We start from the raw sequence: 18237 nt of genomic DNA on the forward strand, positions 1-18237 counted from the left end.
GCCCTGTCTAAGTCCAGTTTAAAGATTTATCCAGTTTATCTTTAAGTTTATCTTTAAGTCCAGTTTAAAGATAAAGGGCTATAAACCTAGTTGTCCTTCAGTAGATGGTCCATGGACAGTAAGCACACAGTTTTCCACAGTAGGGTTGCTTGTACGCTATTTCAATAACAATAATAATAATAATAATAATAATAATAATAATAATAATAAATTATTCTAAACTTGCAGATATAAATTCCCAAATGCTAATATTATGCAAATCACTGTCTTCCTTTGTCTTTTTTGTGATGCATTTCCTCCTTTCGGGGAAACATGATTACCCTATATGTGGGCTGAGGCTGAAGGGAGTTGTAGGCCAAAACATCTAGAAGGCAGCAGGTTGTCCACCCAGGTCTACCTTCTGCCAAAGAGTTTTGGAGGGACCGTAAAGCAAGTGGTGTTTGGTCTGGTGGTCTTCCTGAAATCATGGCCATCCTGTAGGGGCACACCTGAAATTTCTCCCTGTGTTGGTTGCCTACCTATGAAGAGATGTTTTGAGTGGTGCTTTTGCCCACATGGTGAGGAATCCAGCCACTTCACATTGCTTCCCGCTCACAAATCTGTGTGGATGTCGCTTTCCACAGGTCCAAAGAGACCTACACACCCACAAAAAAATGTTCATGACTCAAGCCAAGCTGAGCATGACAAAAACACCCACCAAAGAGCCACTAGCAATGATCTTTAACACCCACCACTTCCCACTGAGTTCATAGGAGATGAGTAACAGGCTCAAGCAAAGTGTGGGGAGCCGTTACTGAGGTTAGAAAGTGGGAGCAAGGAAATGTGCCACCATTTCTCTGCAGCTCTGAATGCATTTCTTGCCATATGACAGGGGAGTTCCCAGTTTGCCTCTCCAGTTCCTTCCCGCCTACACAGCCAGATGGACCAAGTGAGCAAGAGGGTGTCCCATTTTTTTTTGTCGTGCTTAATTTGAGAAAAGACACGTCATTGCTAGTGGGCTCTGCTCCCTGCCTCCGCTCAGCTGGTGCACAAACACGCCTCTTTATTTGCCTCTGAATAAATGCTAAACAAATTCTAGGGTGTTTGCAGGGAACAAATAGTAATAATAATGATTCATTGCCTTGAGAAGAAGGGCTGCTGAACATCAGGCTGGCAGGCCAAAGTTCCTGCATTTATTGTGGCATTAGCTCTTGGGAATATTGTTCCATCGGATGAAGGTGGAAGCGCCTATGAAACCTTGTGCCACAGCAAATTGGTTTGTCTTGGAAGATGCATGAGACTCTCTGTTCTTGCTATGTTGGAGGACAGAGAGCAACCCATGCCTTGAGGCCCTCAAGCTTTCTGGCCATTTTGCTGCAACAGCAGCTTTGGAAATGGCTTAGGTCCGCTTTGTCTAGCCTCCTGGCCACTCACATGAAGCTTTGGATGGCTACTCTTATCCTTGACCATTGACGCTGCCAGCCAAGGCAGCTGGGAGCTGTTGCCCAAAATATCTGGAGAGTGCCAGGTTGTCAGAAAGAATGCCTTGTAGTCTTAGTCTGGTCGTTTCCTTGCTCCAGGGTAAAGTCTTGAGACTGCACGGAGCTTTCTGGATTAGATTAATGCTCCTCAAGCCTTTTCCATTTTTTTGAAGTCATATTAGGCTAATAACAGACACCCTCCATATTGTTTATATGTGTAAGCTGCAGAGAACAGCCACCTAATTAAGATAATTGTGCTCGGGAAGGGAGAACCCTCCACTCCTGACTTATGCTGGAGGCTCATTCCCCACACTCATTAGGAGAGGAGAAGCCGGTATTTTCCACTGGTGCAATGCAGCTGCACTTCGGGCGCAAAAGCATCCTTGGACCCTTTGGGCGTTGTTAGATTCCAGTTGCCATCAGCCCCACCTAGCATGGCCAATGGTCAGGAATGATGAAATTTACAAGGGAGTTACTAGTTGTGTGCACCATTCACCATTATATGGCGAATGTCTTCTGCAAGCTGCTATGGAAAGCTGGGTTCTAGTCCCCACTCCGCCATGAAGCTCACCGGGTGACTTTGGCCCAGTCACAGACTTGCTGCCTAACCTACTTCACAGGGTTGTTGTTGTGGGGTAAAATAAAGAGGAGAACTTTGTAAGCTGCTTTTCGTTCCTTGCAAATGGAAGACAGAGTATCAATGTGGTGGTGGTGATTCAGAGCGTCAGATCTGCAAATCTGTCTGCACCTCCAACAGAACTGGTCCAGTGTGGGTGCTGTGGGATGCCCAGAGTTGCATGCACATTAAAGCAGAACTCTTTCACCTTCTTCTCCCTCTGCAGCTGACAGGCAGATTTACACAGGCGTGCACAACACTCGATGCTGCTCTGCTTGAGATGCCTGTGCACACGCATGGCTCTTCAAAGGATTGTACAAATGTAAAACTCAGGGCTAGTCGCAGACCCGTAACCTACTTCACAGGGTTGTTGTTGTGAGGGTAAACTGGAGAGGAGGAGAACCTTCTAGGCCGCCTTGAGTTTCTTGTAAGGCGAGGTATAAATGCAATGCAGAAATGGCCTGCGGGGCATGTTTACGCTACAGGTTCAAGCAAAGGGCGCAGCCCTGCTCTCTCTCTCTGATCAGGATTTTTTTATTTTATTTATTTATTTATATTGTGATTTATATCCTGCCTTTTTCCTAAAAGGACTCAGGGCAGCTTACATCATCTCTCCTCCCCCATCTTCTCCCCACAGCAACAACCCTGTGAGGTAGGTTGGGCTGAGAGTCTGTGACTGGCCCAAAGTCACCCAGTTGGCTCCATGGCTGAGCGGGGACTAGAACCCAGATCCTCTGAGCCCCAGCCCCATGCTCTTAACCACTACACCACACTGGCTTTCTTTACTGTGTGGAGGGCTGGGAAACACAAAGAAAGCCATTATTTGCACCTCCAATCAAACTGCTCTTCTGCAGAAGCAACTCCATGGTGTATGAGGCCTAAGTTCATGACGTGGATAGACATATTGAACTGCCTTTGTTGGGTCACAGATCAGTGCCCTATGTGGTTTCTGTAGTAGCTGGCCAGTTGCTCCTGGGACCTCATAAGTGAGGTGTGAAGGAGTTGGGCATCTTCGGTAACTTGCCCCCAGCCCATCCTGCTCTGTGGACAACGGGGCTGCAGTTGGACAAAATCAAAATACTGAAGAACTGGAAGGACTTCTAGTCCAGCCCTCCTGTATCTGCAACACCCACGGCAGATGGCTATCCCATTTCTGTTGAAGCACCTCAAGCGAAGGAGAGTTCACCGCGAGGACAAGGCCTGCAAGGCAGGGTTGGTTGGGCTCCTGCCAAGGGCTCACAGCCTGGCAGAAGCCCAGAGAAAGCCCTCCTGAAGTTGTTCCTCTTCTTCTTGCATCCTTGTTCTTCCACCTCTTGCTCAGGCCCAGACAATGGAGATGGTGAAAACGAGGAACAGTAGATGCTTCTTGTCTTCTTCCTTGCTGGCTTTCTACCCATCCAGCCAGCAAGTGATGGTGTGGTTTAAACGAGAGGATAAGGAGCAATAGTAACTGGTGACAGTGGGTGTACGAAGGTCAATTCACTTGCCAAATGACCCTCCAAAACCTGGCACTAGCCCATCATCTCTCTGGGTAGCCCATTCCACCTCTGAACAGCCCTTCCCATTAGGAAGCTTCTCCCACGTTTTAGACAAAACTCTTTCTTGTCATTCCAGTCCATTCATTCTAGTTGTGCTCTCTAGAGCAAACAGGAATGTTTCTGCTCCATGTCAGCCTTTCAGGTTTGTGATGACAGTCCTCATGTCTTCCTTTATTCTTCTCTTCCTACATGATTCTTTCAACTTTGCCGTGCAAAATCCATGTGCTTCACATCTGTTCTGAATTATGCACAAACGTTAAAACACCTGCAGAAGGCTGCTTCCTCATACTTTGTTGAGAAAAGTTGCTAGTTCACCCGGAACTGGAGTTCCGGGTGCATGGAGTTTTTATTGGGTATCTACTTGTATATGCCCAGTTTCAAAGGTCCCTGTAGTAACTTGGAATTTCAGCTGGAGAGATGGCTTAAAAGGAGCAGAACACTTGAAAAGAACTCTTGAGTTTTCAGCTTTTGTTCTCCTTCTCTTATGTATTTTGGTAATGCCTTAGGTAACGCAGACTTCAAGGAACCAGCGTTGCTGATTGCTGCAGAACAAATACATGATAACCAGCTCCTGTTTGCTATTCTCCCTTTCAGCTGAATGCTCTCTTTGCAGATCAGTTTCATCAGAGCATCCTCATTTCATCAAATCACAGAACAGTAGAGTTGGAAGGGGCCATGAAGGCCATCGAGTCCAACTCCCGATGGCCTTCATGGCCCCTTCCAACTCTACTGTTCCCGATGGCCTTCATGGCCCCTTCCAACTCTACTATTCCCGATGGCCTTCATGGCCCCTTCCAACTCTACTATTCCCGATGGCCTTCATGGCCACTTCCAACTCTACGTCCAGGACACCATGTTACACCATCCCACTCAGACGGCTATCCAGTTTCTTTTTGAATGTCTCCAGTGTGGGAGAGTTCACCACCTCTCTAGGTAGCTGGTTCCACTGTCGCATTGCTCTGACAGCGAGGAAGCTTTTCCTGATGTCCAGCCTGAATCTGAGTTGTTGCAACTTGAACTGATCATTCCGTGTCCTACACTCTGGCATCAGCAAGAAGAGATCTTGACCTTCCTCTTTGTGACACCCTTTGAGGTACTTATAGAGGGGATATCATATCCCTCGTCTTCTCTTCTCCAGGCTGAACATGCCCAGTTCTCTGTCTCTCCTCACAGGGCAGTGTTTCCAAACCCTGGATCATTTTTGTTGCTGTCCGCTGGACTTTTTCTAATTTACCTGCATCTTTCTTAAATCTTGTTCATGAAGGTGGAACCAAATACTTGGCAACTGAAGGAGCCCTAAAGTAGGACTTCAATTCATTTTAATTTGTAAATTTATCTGCAACAGAGGTGCACAACCTTAGACTCAGGCCCCAAATACCCTCTTGGGGTCCTCATGTGGTCATCTTGGGTCTTCCAAATGGCAACATCCCTTTCCCCCAAAACCTCCTTTGGTGGTTCCTGGACTTTTGTGTCATTTTTTTCCTCATTCTAAAACCTTTCCTCAGTCTAAAAGCATTCTAAAATGCTTCCCCTAAAGGATTAGTTATTGGCAGTAAAAAGGTTTCTGCTAAATTATTCTGGTGTTTGGAGAATTTTTGCCCCACCTCTGTTGCCTTCTGCCTGGAACCTCCACTGACATGGACTTCAGCCCTTTGGTTGAAAGAGATTCGCCCCCCCTCCGAGCTACATGGGTCCGTCCCCTGCTGTCATTTCACTTGAAGTCTGATGGGCCTATGTAAGTGAGCTTGGAACATCTCCTACGTCACCAGGGTTCCCTGTTCGATGAGACCACCAAGGAGTTGGACATGGATTCTGGAAAAGCACAGGGAGAAGGACAGGAGAGTTCGACACACTTTTTTCTCCCAAGGGTATTGGCTGGGTTGTGGCGCAACTGTCACACTGAGTTAGCTTGGGGACTGGTTTCTCTCCCTGCACAGGGAGCGCAACGTCTACACTGAGCAGTTGAGAGATTGGTGCCAGTTTGCTCATCCAGCAACACCCTCTTCCCACGAGGCCCACATGCTTCTTTCCTTTGCATGCAAAACAGAGCAGGCTCTTGTGTGCAGAAAAATCCAGACACTTGTAGGTTTGTTATCTGTGAAAAGGGATTTGAAAACAAGTGAAGCCAGTGGACATCCAACTGCCATAAATTCAGCTCAAAAAGGTATTAACCCTTTTGCTTGTTGAAGGGCAGTGAGGTCTAGTGGTTAAAGACTGACCAGAATCAGGGAAACCAGAGTTCAAATCCTCACTCAGCCAGGAATGCCACACAGTGGCCATTGCGCAGTCATGTTCTCTCAATCTTACCTACTCCAGCAGGTTGCTGTGAAGGAAAAATGTGTGAGTGTGAATCATGTACCCAGTCTGAGCTCCATGGAGGAAGTATGGGATTAAAAAGGCAATAAAAAGTAATTTCAGTGCTGGGAACAATAGATGGCAAAAGAAGAAGGGGGCGGCAGAGGATGAGGTGGCTGGATGGAGTCACTGAAGCAGTTGGCGTGAGCTTAGGTGGCCTCCGGGGGATGGTGGAGGACAGGAAGGCCTGGAGGAGTGTTGTCCATGGGGTCGTGATGAGTCGGACACAACTTCGTGACTAACAGCAACAACAACAACAACAAAGTAATTGTTGGTTTCTCCCTGCCAAATTCCCTGGTTTATCACAGGCTAGGGCAAGGATGGAGAGCTCAGTTTTACCCCATGAAATTCCCTTCAAATGGTTTGGTGGAAAAAAGGATTAAAAAAAAAAATCCTGCGCAGGATCCAGTTATCGTCTATATTCTGGGTCAGAAACAAGGCTTTTCCTGTGGTGTATCATTGTTTCTGGTGAAGTGGTTCTCCATTGTGCAGACAGATGGCCAGTGGATGGACTTGCCTCCCAAAAGGTGCTCCCTTTTGCTATCTGGGATGTGTGTGTGCATGATTTGAGAATCAGAGCTTGGAAATATGCTGCTATCAGTAGCATTAATAAAGCACCGTGAACATATCGTGGCTTATCATGAAGTACAAGAAGACAGATGCCTCCTGCATGGAGTTTACAATCTAAAATAGCTAGATAAGTGTATGCTCAACTGAGCTTAACCGTTTATTGAAATAATCACTCAAGGCCTTGTTCTGTCTTCCCCCATCTTATGAACTCCTAAGTTCAGGTAGGAGCTTTTCTACCCAAGGCCTTTATTATGTGCTCACAATGCTGGCTGTTTACAGGTTCTTTAGACAAGGTATGATCCTTCCTTTTCACTCCTATTTTTTCAGAGCACTTTCTTGATGCATGCATTAATTTAGTACAGGGGAAATTACCTCTTCTTTGGAACTGGAAATGGCGCCCTTCTTTCCTGGTGTGCTTACGCTGTACGGCTAGAGCACAGCTCCATTTAGCGGTTGTGTGGTGGTAAGCAAGAAAGGGACAGCTTGGATCTCTAAACTGAGACGAAACTAAAATCAGATTGAGCAATTATCAGCTCAATAAATGCCTCATTTAGAATAGACTTATCAGAGACAGGGCCTTTCTGTAGCACGCCCCGAAAGTGGAATGTCATCTCTAATAATGCCCACCAAAAGTTTTATTATCTTTCTGGCACCAGGTAATATATCTTTCATTTTCCTCAAGCTTTTGGCCGGAAGCATGATGGAGATAGAGATTAATTATTTTTACCTGCTGCTTATTGGGTTGATTTGAGACTTGTTTCTTGGATTGCTCTTTCTTTCATTTGATTTCTTAAATTGTTTGTATTTATTTTTCTGCTGTTTTCTTATTTATTTATAGAGTAAATGGTCTAGGTTTGTCTGTATGGTCCAATGCTTTCCTTTTGTGAAAATATGCTACAAGAAAATATTACAGTTTTTGTATTTGCATAGAGATCTTGCTGAGTTGGTTTACCAATTTTATTTATTTACTTAAGTTGGGGGGTTACCTCGGAGGTCTTTAAAGTACAATCATATAGCCTCCTGCAGCCAGCATGAAAAGAACAGTTCTGGCTGTCCCCTACTCCTGAGGTCCCTACCGGATCTTGGAGGAGGTATAAAGAGGAGTGCTGGGAGCAGGGAGAGACGATTATAAGACTCTCCTCTTAGAAACACTTGTTTTCCATCTGCAGTACATTGCAGAAGGGGAGAAAGGTGGAACATCAATGCTTTTAAACAAAAGCAAAACTGTGTTTACTGTAACATATTAAAGTAGGAGCTGCATCCGTGTTTTGAATTTGCAGGCAGGGAGAAGTCCTGGAAGAAACACGCAGTTTGTTGAGACCCTCTGTGTTTTCTTTCAGCAATAGCTGTTCTCTGTGTACATGGTACAGATGCAGCTGAGCCTTCAAACCTGGGGCATTTTCTAAGCTTGCCAGTTTGCTGATTGTGCCTTCAGTGTCTCAGGACACAAGGTTCAGTGGATTTAGGGCGTAAGTTTGGGTGGGGGGGAAAAAAGTCTTACAACACCAACATGTGGGCTGCTGGGCCATGCTAGGGATTGCTGGAGTTTTCGCCTGCACATGCATAGCATTGGGCCTCTGGTTATATTTGAGTGGAATCATCCCCAACCTGTTGCCTTCTCAATGCGTCAGACCACGACTCCCATAAACGCCGGCCAGCATGTGCCTCAGCCAAGCTGGTGGGGGATTGTGGGAGCTGCGCTGGGAAGGTACCAGGTTAGGTTTTGCTGGGAATGAAAGAGGCAGTTCTTCTTGGCGTGCTTTCCATGGCCAGGTGGCAGTGACTCACTGGATGGATCCTGGGAAACTGGGTCTGTAGAAGGCGAGGATGGCAGAGGAGGGAGAGCCCACCTCAAGGCTGCCGTCTACAGGTGTTCAGGTGGGCCCTGGAAACAGACAAGGTTTCGAAGTGCTGGCAGGAGGTACAGAAGAAGAGCAGGAGGCGTCTGATCCAATCCCTGACCTTGCGATGTGGCATCAGGAGAGAAAGGCTAGCCAGATAGAGGGCCTGCATAGATCCAGGAAGCTAGCCCTTCTCCACTGGAGCACACCCAGCGTAACTGAAAAGGAGGGTTCATTGGGCTCAATGAACCACTCTGTGCATGCTCAGAGGCTATCCCTTTGTTGACTGTTACATTGTGGTATGCTTAGAACATGGGACTGGGACTTTGGCAACCTGGGTTTTAGTCCCTGCTCATCTGTGGAGCCAACTGGGTGACTTTGGGCCAGTCACAGACTCTAGTCCAGCCTGCCTCACAGGGTTGTTAAGACTGAGAGGAGACAAGAATGATGTGAGGTGCTTTGAGTCCATTGTATGAAAAGAAGTGAGATATAACTCAACAAATAAATTTCCTGACTGTAGGTTGGAAATAAAATCTTTTTTGCCAAAGAACCGTCTGATATTTGAAAGGAAGAAGAAGGGAATCCAGCTCCCAACAGGTTAGCTGTTCCATACTTTTTGAGAAAAGTAGTGAAGTTCTTGCATCCCCTGAAAACCTTCCATACCTTCTACCCAGCTCCTACGTAGGAAGAAACTAATGGTGACCTTCTTTTCAGAGTCATGGTAAGAATCTGCAAGAAGGGCTGTAAACTTTGAACACTCTAAAGCTGGAGCTGGTCCCTGGCTGTTCAGCACCCATGGAGAACGGGCTGAAACGGTGCTGCATTTCGAGCTGGATTGATGTTTCTTTAAGAACTGGCCAGCCAGTCTGGGCAGAGAGCCTGCTGTACCTGCTTCTTTAATGAATGCGCTAGTGCATGAAAGAGGACGCCTCCAAATCCATTCTTATGAAAAAGATAGCCATGCCATTTAGCAACGGATAATGAAGGGACATTCTGCTTCCTAAAATAATACTTATTCTTTCTGCAAGATAATGAAGATCCCCCAGATAATCCTCTTAGCAGAAGCCCTAAAGCTTTGTGGAAGAACGGGAGGAGGGGAAATCTTATTTGAGCTCTGATTACTCATGTACTGAAACGAATACAATAATGGCAATACCTAGAGCTTTTGAGAGTTGCTTGAGTGTTCAAAGCAACCTTAACGTGGGGCCATCCAAATGTCTTGAAGTGCAGCTCCTATGATCTTCCGCCAGCTTGGCCAGTGGGCTCGCCGGCTGGAGTTTTTGGGAGGTGTAGTCTGACTTTTGGAAGGCAATGGGTTGGGGATGACTCTAGCCAGATAGAACTACGGGCACGATCCTTTGCATGTTCAGATAGAAAAAACCCCTGCAACTCCAAGCAGGCCCTAGCCTTTTTCTGTCTGAACAGTGGTAGGATTGTGCCCTAAATCCACAGAGAGCTAGTGCAGCACAGTGGCTCTCCAGCTATCTATCCAGAAGTCCTTGGTTACCATCGTCTTTCTGCTATGGAGTCCTTAGGCGAGGCCTCTGATGCTCACTGAGCCCAACCCCATGGAGATGATGATCCTGAGGGGGTGCTGTAAGATACTGTATGCCGTGCACTTTCAACAATAAAAGAATGAAAATATATGCAATCCCCACCATGTTGTGCTTGTGATATGGAAGCCTTTAACACAGTTGGGCTGAGCTGGTATGACGTCATGGAATGTTTATGGGTATTCCAGTTTCTCAAGGAATAAAGCTGTCGGATTCCCTGTAGCTGAACTTTTGCGAGAGAAAGGCAAGTGAAGGGTTTGGCTGGAGTTAAACTTTGCCCAGGCCCCAGGGGCCAGGCCTGATCTGAGGAGATTGCTGAGGACTTGGCTAAGACTTTTAAGAGACAAGGAAGCTAAGATGTAGAACTGAAGAAAGAGTGCAGAGGTGGTCATGGACTGTAAAACAAGAACCTGAGGGAAGAACAGAGCTTGCTCAAAATACTGTACCATGTGAGCAGCACCGAGAAGCCTAAGGTGCCCATCCCCAAATTTAAGGTGCAGAGTACCCTCATATGGTGGAGTTACTTTGGCATCTCTCCCTGCCCCTGGCAATGAAGACACAATCCTAAGAAATAACCAAGATTGTGCTGCCCTTGCATGGCACTCAGTATCTGCTACCTGAAGCAGCTTCTTTGTTGGCCCTGGGGAAGCGACTGGGATTGCGCAGAGGGGGATTCTTTAGCTCTGGGTTCAACTATCATTGTGAGCTAGCAACTCAACAAGGCCAAGGTGCAGATATATTTTGCATATCAATTTGAGCTAATTCTTTCACTGCAGGTTCCTGCTATATACACATACAAGGAAGGACAAACCATTACGGATGGATAATGGAAATACTTCTTTTTCTCCTTCAGGGTTACCTCTCAGAAGGCTTGGTAACAAAATGGTATCGATCGCCTCGCTTGCTCCTTTCACCAAACAACTACACCAAAGCGATTGACATGTGGGCAGCTGGATGCATTCTAGCAGAGATGCTTACGGGAAAGATGCTCTTTGCCGGTATGTCTCCAAGTCTTTTTTCCCCTTCCCCTTCTCTCCCTGAGAGGGTTTTCCATACTTCTGGAAGTTTCCTTTCTAGTGGTTTAAGGCCTTCTGTAAACTTGACATGCATTGGTTGGTGAGGAATCCTGATGTTCTATGTTTGGCAGATGTTTTTGGACCACCCCCCCAAAAAAAGACCCTTTCTGGTCCCCATAGTTTTGGAAATAAATTTGGAAATGTAAAAGCAATGAATGAATGTTTACCAGATGCTAGGCTTTGCAACAGCAGATGTGCTGACTCAGAGGGAATGTCCTTGCAGAGTAATATGATCTTTCAACTGGGCTGATAGAACAAGAGTCGAGTACGAAAGGACAGACTAGGTTCAGACAACACGATAAACTGCACTCAGGGGTTGAATATGGGTGAGTGTGGCTTCTTGTTGAACTGTGGGTTATCAACTTGTCTGAATCCAGCTGCAGTAGCAAGCTATGACTCGTTAACCATGAACAACGAATGGTTTTTGTTGTGTTGTGAAGAGTGAGTTGTTCATCATGGTTTGTTATTTCATTTTGGTTCAGACAACTGAATAGCCCATGTTTCAACAACCACCCATGGTTTGATGACAACCCACACCGAATCCATACACAACACTTGATTGTGGGTTAATGATTTGTCACCTGCAAAGCAAAACTAAGTGTCTCCTTGAGTTCTGCTAGAGAAGGACATTACTTGAAACATAAAGATGCAGCACAAGAAGCCCATAAATCCCAGGGAGTTCTTACCACCTGTGCAAAACTTCATCCAAGTATAAATCTGGGAAAACGTCCTGATGGATGTTCAGTATAGCAGCTTCTCTCGGAGGGGTTATACGAAAGAATCCTCATGCAAGAACGAGAGGTTTGCTCACCTGTTGGAAGGCTGCCAGCCAAGTCCCTCCACAACAGCTAGAAAGGGGCCCATAAATATTTATCCAGGAAGCAAGCACACCCCCTGATGCAACTAAACAAACAAGCTTCAGTTTGATCCCAGTGCCCATCTTTCTTCTTTGTTATTATTATCATTACCATCATTGCTCATTATTTATTTTGCAAGACAGCAGGATTTTGACACTCCAGTAAGTGGCTGTGCACAGATATCTCTAAATAAATGATGGGCTTCATTAATAATGGAGTCGAACCCCTTGGACTTCTAAAATAATCTCACTCAAGAAGGCCTGGTAGCATCCGCTCTGCACAGGACAGTGATGGCTGATGCCTTCAGCTCGGGGGGCCATTCTTTCCTCCAGCCTGGGGGGCTTAGTTCCCTCCACCCTTGAGCAGAGACAAGTGTGGTCCCATGCCTTCTGGCAGGAAGAGACCAGCTTCCCACGTTGAAGAACCTGGCTGGTGCCCTGCTGGTAGAAAAGGGAGGGAACTTTTGAGGTGGTCGGCACGGCCAGGTGGGCTTCAGGTGAACATGGAAGATCTCAACCAAGCACTGAAATGCTGATGTTCACCATTTGCAATTGAGTCAGCCCTGGTCATTGTACTCTGGTCCACCTCCCACAGCTGGTTCTCCATCCTTGTCCTCCTCACCCAACCTGAACAGCTGGTCAATATTCTGTGGCCCTTGGAGTGTGTCTGGTCAAGATATTCAAACTGTGGAGTTCCCCTGAGAATCCTGAGAGTGTTGCTTGGTTTGTGGTGTTCTTCCAGCTGCATAATGAATAGGACCCCCATAAGAACATCAGAAACAGAGGGACTGCTACTGTCTTTATACACAGAATCGTACTGTAAGAGTTGGAAGGGTCTTTGTTGGCTATCTAATCCAAATCCTGCTCAAGGCAGAAGATTCAGGGCATCATCCAGCTTCTGGAAAGCTCACTCTAGATCAGCCTTCCTAATATGGGTGCCCTCCAGATGCCAGTTCTATTTGTGACTGATATTTATTTAGATTAGATTTATATCCCACTTTTTTCTTACAATGAACTCAAAGCCGTTTACATAATTCTCCTCCTGCTGCTCTCAAGCTTATCTCCACAGCAACAACCTTGTCAGGTAGGTTGGCCTGAGAGTCTGTGACTGGCCCAAAGGCACCCAGTTAACTCCATGGCTCCATCCAGATTGTCTGAGTCCTGCACCCACGCTCTTAACCACTATATCACACTGGCTCTCAGTTATTAATTAATAATGATCAAAAGACCTATTGCTGTTAGTTGCGAAGTCGTGTCCGACCCATCGCAACCCCATGGACAACATTCCTCCAGACCTTCCTGTCCTCCACCATCCCCCGGAGTCCACCTAAGCTCACACCAACTGCTTCAGTGACTCCATCCAGCCACCTCATCCTCTTCCGTCCCCTTCTTTTGCTGTCAATTGTTCCCAGCATTAGGGTCTTCTCCAGGGAGTCCTTCCTTCTCATTAGGTGGCCAGAGTATTTGAGTTTCATCTTCAGTATCTGGCCTTCTAAACAGCAGTCAGGGTTGATCTCTAGGATCAATTCAAAGGCCTCAATCCTTTGGCGCTCAGCCTTCCTTAAGGTCCAGCTTTCACAGCCATATATTGCAACTGAGAAAACCATAGCCTTGACTGTACGCACTTTTGTTGGCAGGGTGATGTCTCTGCTTTTTAGTATGCTGTCTAGATTTGCCATAGCTTTCCTAAGAAGCAAGTGTCTTTTAATTTCTTGCCTGCAGTCCCCATCTGTGGTGATCCTGGAGTCCAGGAAAATAAAATCTGTCACTACCTCCATGTCTTCCCCATCTATTTGCCAGGAAGTGAGAGGACCGGATGCCATGAACTTAGTTTTCTTAATGTTGAGTTTGAAGCCAGCTTTTGCACTCTCCGCCTTCACCCGCATCAAGAGGCTCTTTAGCTCCTCTTCACTTTCTGCCATGAGAGTGGTATCATCTGCATATCTGAGGTTGTTGATATTTCTCCCAGCAATCTTAGTTCCAACTGGTGATTCAAAAGGCCTAGCCTCCATGAATTTGTTCATGGGTGCAATCCCATGCATATTTAGCCAGGAAAAGATCCCAGAGTTCCCAGCATTTCCCAGGTTCTCAGCATTTCCCAGGTAGTCATCGTAAGACACTTTTTCTGTCTAGCATGCATAGAATTGTACCCAAAACTGCTGGCTACTCTCTAAGGACTTCTCTAAGTTAATACAGTCCCTGTGACTGGGACTTTCTAAGTTAATAATGCATTTTTTTTCACTGTCCGTTGGGTATGTTGATCTCATTTTTAAAAGGCATCCAGAGCAGCATACATCAGTAAAGAGTGAAATCAGTGGCTGCATTAAACACACAAACACCGCACAATTACAATAAGCCACAAAATCAGCGAGAAGATAAATGGGAACATCAGTCACTGATGCCATCAGTCAGAATAGACATTGAGTACTTTCCTGAAGAAGAAAAACTTTTTATCTGATGGGGGGAGCGTAAAAGGGGGGCAGATAAACCTCCCTTGGTAAGGCATTCTAACATTTGGGTGGAGCCATGCAGAATGCCCTCCGTTGCCCCCAATAGGTTGGATCTCCTGTTAGTCAACTTAAGGCAGAGATTGCGAGTTTTGGTATTCTGAGTGGGGAGAGAGGTGCCTTCTCTCTAGGGCCGGACCTACCATGAGACAGAGCAAAGAATGGCCTCAGACGGCAGGGTCTTTTGTAAGAGACAGTTTGAGACGCAGTGCAGGGCAGCAGTTGGAGGGCTGAACTGGGATCGCGGGGTCTCAGCCATGAGGTCTGCGGGGGATTTGGCCAGTCACTGCCCCTCAGCCTCACCTGCTCACAAGGTTGTCGTAAGGATAACGTGGAGCGGAAGAGAACCAGCTTTTGCCCTCATACCTAGTTTTGCGTGTGGAGGGATTTTGTCTTTCTTTCTTGAAACGAAGGGCGCTGCAGTCACGTGGCGGCCCTGCAGTCTGGCCACATCACGGGAGCTGTGTTGTGTGTTCCGCAGCTGCTAATGGCATCGGTGGCGGTAGGTCCGAGCTGTGATGCAGCTGCTGCTTCACAGTGTGACTGGGACTCTGGTAGAGGTTTGTTTTGTGATAAGGAATAAAGACCCAAAATAAATGGCCGCTGACTCGGTGCTGGGTGTGAAGGCTTGTTTGGGGCCTCCCGGGGGTGAGACCCAGCATGTCCAGGCATTCTTCAATTCCTTTCCCAGCAACAAGGACTTGTACATCAAGCGCTGTTGTTTTAAAATAAACAGTGTGGTGCTTTTGCTCACACCGAGGATGTTCTTCTCCACCCTAGCAAGCTATGGGAAGCAGGGGAGGAAAGCACTTTTTAATACAGATTTTTTGAAGGCAACATTGGCGTCCTCCTGGGACCGAGGGAGGTGGGAAAGAACGCAGGGCATAGCATAGCAAAGCACTGGCGTATGTACCAAAATAATGAACTGGCTTGATCCTGGAGTGGTGCAAAGCAGCCTCCCCCCATCCCGGTGCTGTCCAAATATGCTGTGCTGGTCCCATGTCTCCAGCCAACATGGCTACCGAGAATGGTTCTCTCGAGGGAGAATATTCTGCCGCTGAAGAAAGCCTCCTCTTTTGTGGCTGAATGTTTCTGGCAAAGGAGGTGTTGGAAGAAGGGCTTCAGCTGAAGATCTCCTGGCTCAGGCAGGTTGATAGGAGATTTGGATCCCTGGTTGCTTGGGGCCCCCAAGATAAGTACCAGCACCTTAAATTGGGCCCAGAAACAAATAGGAGGCACTGGGCTTCTTTCAGAATATATGCATAAACATAGCCATATCAGCCAACACTCTTGAGGCTGATTTCTGCATCTGGAACTTCTGAGTTGTCTTCAAGGGCAGTCCCAAATACAGTTCATTACAGCGATCTAACCTGGAGAGGACCAAAGCATAGATCCCTGTGGTCAGTTTCTCTCTGTCCAGACATGGCCACAGCTGAATGGCTAACCAAAGCTGGCCAAGGGGACCATGGAGAATACTGTTTGTGACACAGTGTTAACAGGGTCTTGAGAAAAGAGCTGCAGCTACGTTCTTTTAGATCCTGGATTGAATGGCCCTGTCGGGCATTACTTCACTTTACTCAGTCCTTTTGAGTCTTATACTGTAGCTTGCTTACTTTGTTTTTATTTTTATTTTCTATAATGAGCAATCAACTGCTCTGGTGTCCAAATCTAACAGCATCAGCAGCCCATGCTAATGCTATTGTTTTTACTGTAATCATGCATTAGAATTTGGAACAACAAAATTCCCAAGTAAGTGTGTTTATTATCAGGGCCACAGGAGTAAACTCCACTCTATTTCTGTAGTCTTGATGGTGCAGTGATTGAAGTGAGTTTAAAATGTACCTGCTCAAAGTGTTTCTTTTTGGCTTTCAGAGATGGCTATTTCTCTCTTTCCAACATATGTGGAATAGGCAGGCAGGTTTAAAGCATGGAATGGAGGTGAGACGGGAGAAAGCTGTGTGGTTGACCATCAGAGTAGTCCACATGGTCACCTGAGGGGACCCTGTAAGATCATTAACTTCTAAAATTATTTAGCTCCACCCTCTGACTTTTGGTCCTGTCAACTGCTTAAGGAAACAAGACAAATTTCAAAGCTGGCCCTCCTGGAATCACAGATTTTGAAAAGTGATGATATCCCTCTGTAGGTACCTCAAAGGCTGTCACAAAGAGGAAGGTCAAGATCTCCTCTCACTGGTGCCAGAGTGTAGGACACGGAATTATCAATTCAAGTTGCGACAACCCAGATTCAGGCTGGACATCAGGAAAAGCTTCCTCACTGTCAGAGCAATACGACAGTGGAACCAGCTGCCTAGAGAGGTGGTGGGCTCTCCCACACTAGAGACATTCAAGGTGAAACTGGACATCCATCTGAGTGGGATGGTGTAACGTGGTGTCCTGCAACGGTAGCAGGGGGTTGGACTCTATGGCCCTCATGGCCCTTTCCAGCTCTACTCTTCTATGATTCTATGAACAGTTCCAAATCCTCTTCAGACTTCAGCATCCCACAATGATTCATCCATTTTGGTTTTGACTTCTCATCTCTTGGCATCTGGGAGTGGTGAACCAGTTCCAAGAGCTGAAATCTCATCTAATTCCTGCACAGCTCATAGAAGTAGGCAATTTCAGCTGCTAAAATAATAATGAATACAGATCTGAGTTTGTTAATTATTTAGACAACATTAATGAGATTCTAAGGAAACAGACAAACAGAAACAAAACCCTATTGTGATAAATTTGTTCTCCATCAAACCTGAGCATGGCTAGCTAGCAGCCCTCAGAAAGAAATAACTACCAAGTGGCATGATAAAATCTTCTTGCTTTACATTTGTCCTTCAACTGTGATGCTTATTTATCTGTATTAGGGGCTAATTCAAAATGTTCAGAGTGTGCAGGGAATACATTTTCATGGAGGCTGTCCTGTCACCCACACCCCCATTTGTCACCATCTCTAACAAAGCCCTTTCTTAGCCACCTTTGACCAGGGTCAAAATGGAACATTTTCTTCCAGAGATCTGATGGGGAGGGTTTTTAAGGTTGGCGTGGGGATATTTATCTATTTCATTTCTACGCCACCCACTGGCTGAAGCATTCTGGGCACTTCACAATAGTTCTGAAAAGGACCTTCATAAATTTTTTAAAACCTCTAAAGCGTCTATGATATACAATTTAGAAACAGTTTTTTTAGTTAGCTTTTAAGCAATATTTAATGCAAAACAGACTTGTTAAAAACACCAGTCATGAGTACCTCTATCAAATTCTTAGGTAACTTTAGATAGCTTCAATGGCCTCAGCACAGAAGGCTGTCTTAAGCAAGTACTGGACGGATGACAAAGTGGATACCAAGCAGGCTCCGTGGGGAGACCATTCCACAGTCAGGGGGCCACCCGTGAAAAGGCCCTTGCCTTCCTTGCCACCCTGTGTTCAGAACTCCCAGTCCTGGTTCTTAGTCTGGCTGCTGCATTTTGCATGACTGTTGGCTTCTGAACTGTCTTCAAGGGTAACCCCAGGGCCAAACAGACCTGCCACAGCGTCATGCCCCAGGGGTAGCCTTTCCTCTTCCAAAAGTGGCTGAAACGTGCTGGAAAGTGCAAAACATTCTCCTGTCGAAACATGCCTGGGACTGCACCGTTAGCTGCTTTCATCCATGCTTCATGTGGTCTTTGCTCAGGCCGCAAGCTTCAGCGAGGGCCCCTGTTTTCCTGACTCTGATCTTTCACTCTGACTGCAGCCCTTGTAGCAGCCAGTGTTTCAGCATGGTTTTTTTTGGGGGGGGGGGGGGGGCAGGTCAGATGTCTGCTGACGGAGCCACATTGCCACGGCCACCAACATCTGCAGATGTCTCTTTCCTGGCACGCCTGAACGAGAC

The 18237-nt window shown here is 46.4% G+C and overlaps 1 protein-coding gene across 1 annotated transcript in view; it reads left to right on the forward strand.

The window, feature by feature from the left end:
- Positions 1 to 18237, forward strand: part of MAPK4 (mitogen-activated protein kinase 4) — a 45779-nt gene that overhangs the window by 18540 nt on the left and 9002 nt on the right. The window contains exon 3 of the mRNA XM_044431331.1: positions 10787 to 10931. Within this exon, the coding sequence (XP_044287266.1) occupies positions 10787 to 10931 (145 nt within the window). The remainder of the gene's footprint in view (positions 1 to 10786; positions 10932 to 18237) is intronic.

The sequence above is a fragment of the Varanus komodoensis genome, unplaced genomic scaffold (assembly GCF_004798865.1).
Source record: "Varanus komodoensis strain SLA01 unplaced genomic scaffold, ASM479886v1 scaffold22, whole genome shotgun sequence".
Taxonomy (NCBI): domain Eukaryota; kingdom Metazoa; phylum Chordata; class Lepidosauria; order Squamata; family Varanidae; genus Varanus; species Varanus komodoensis.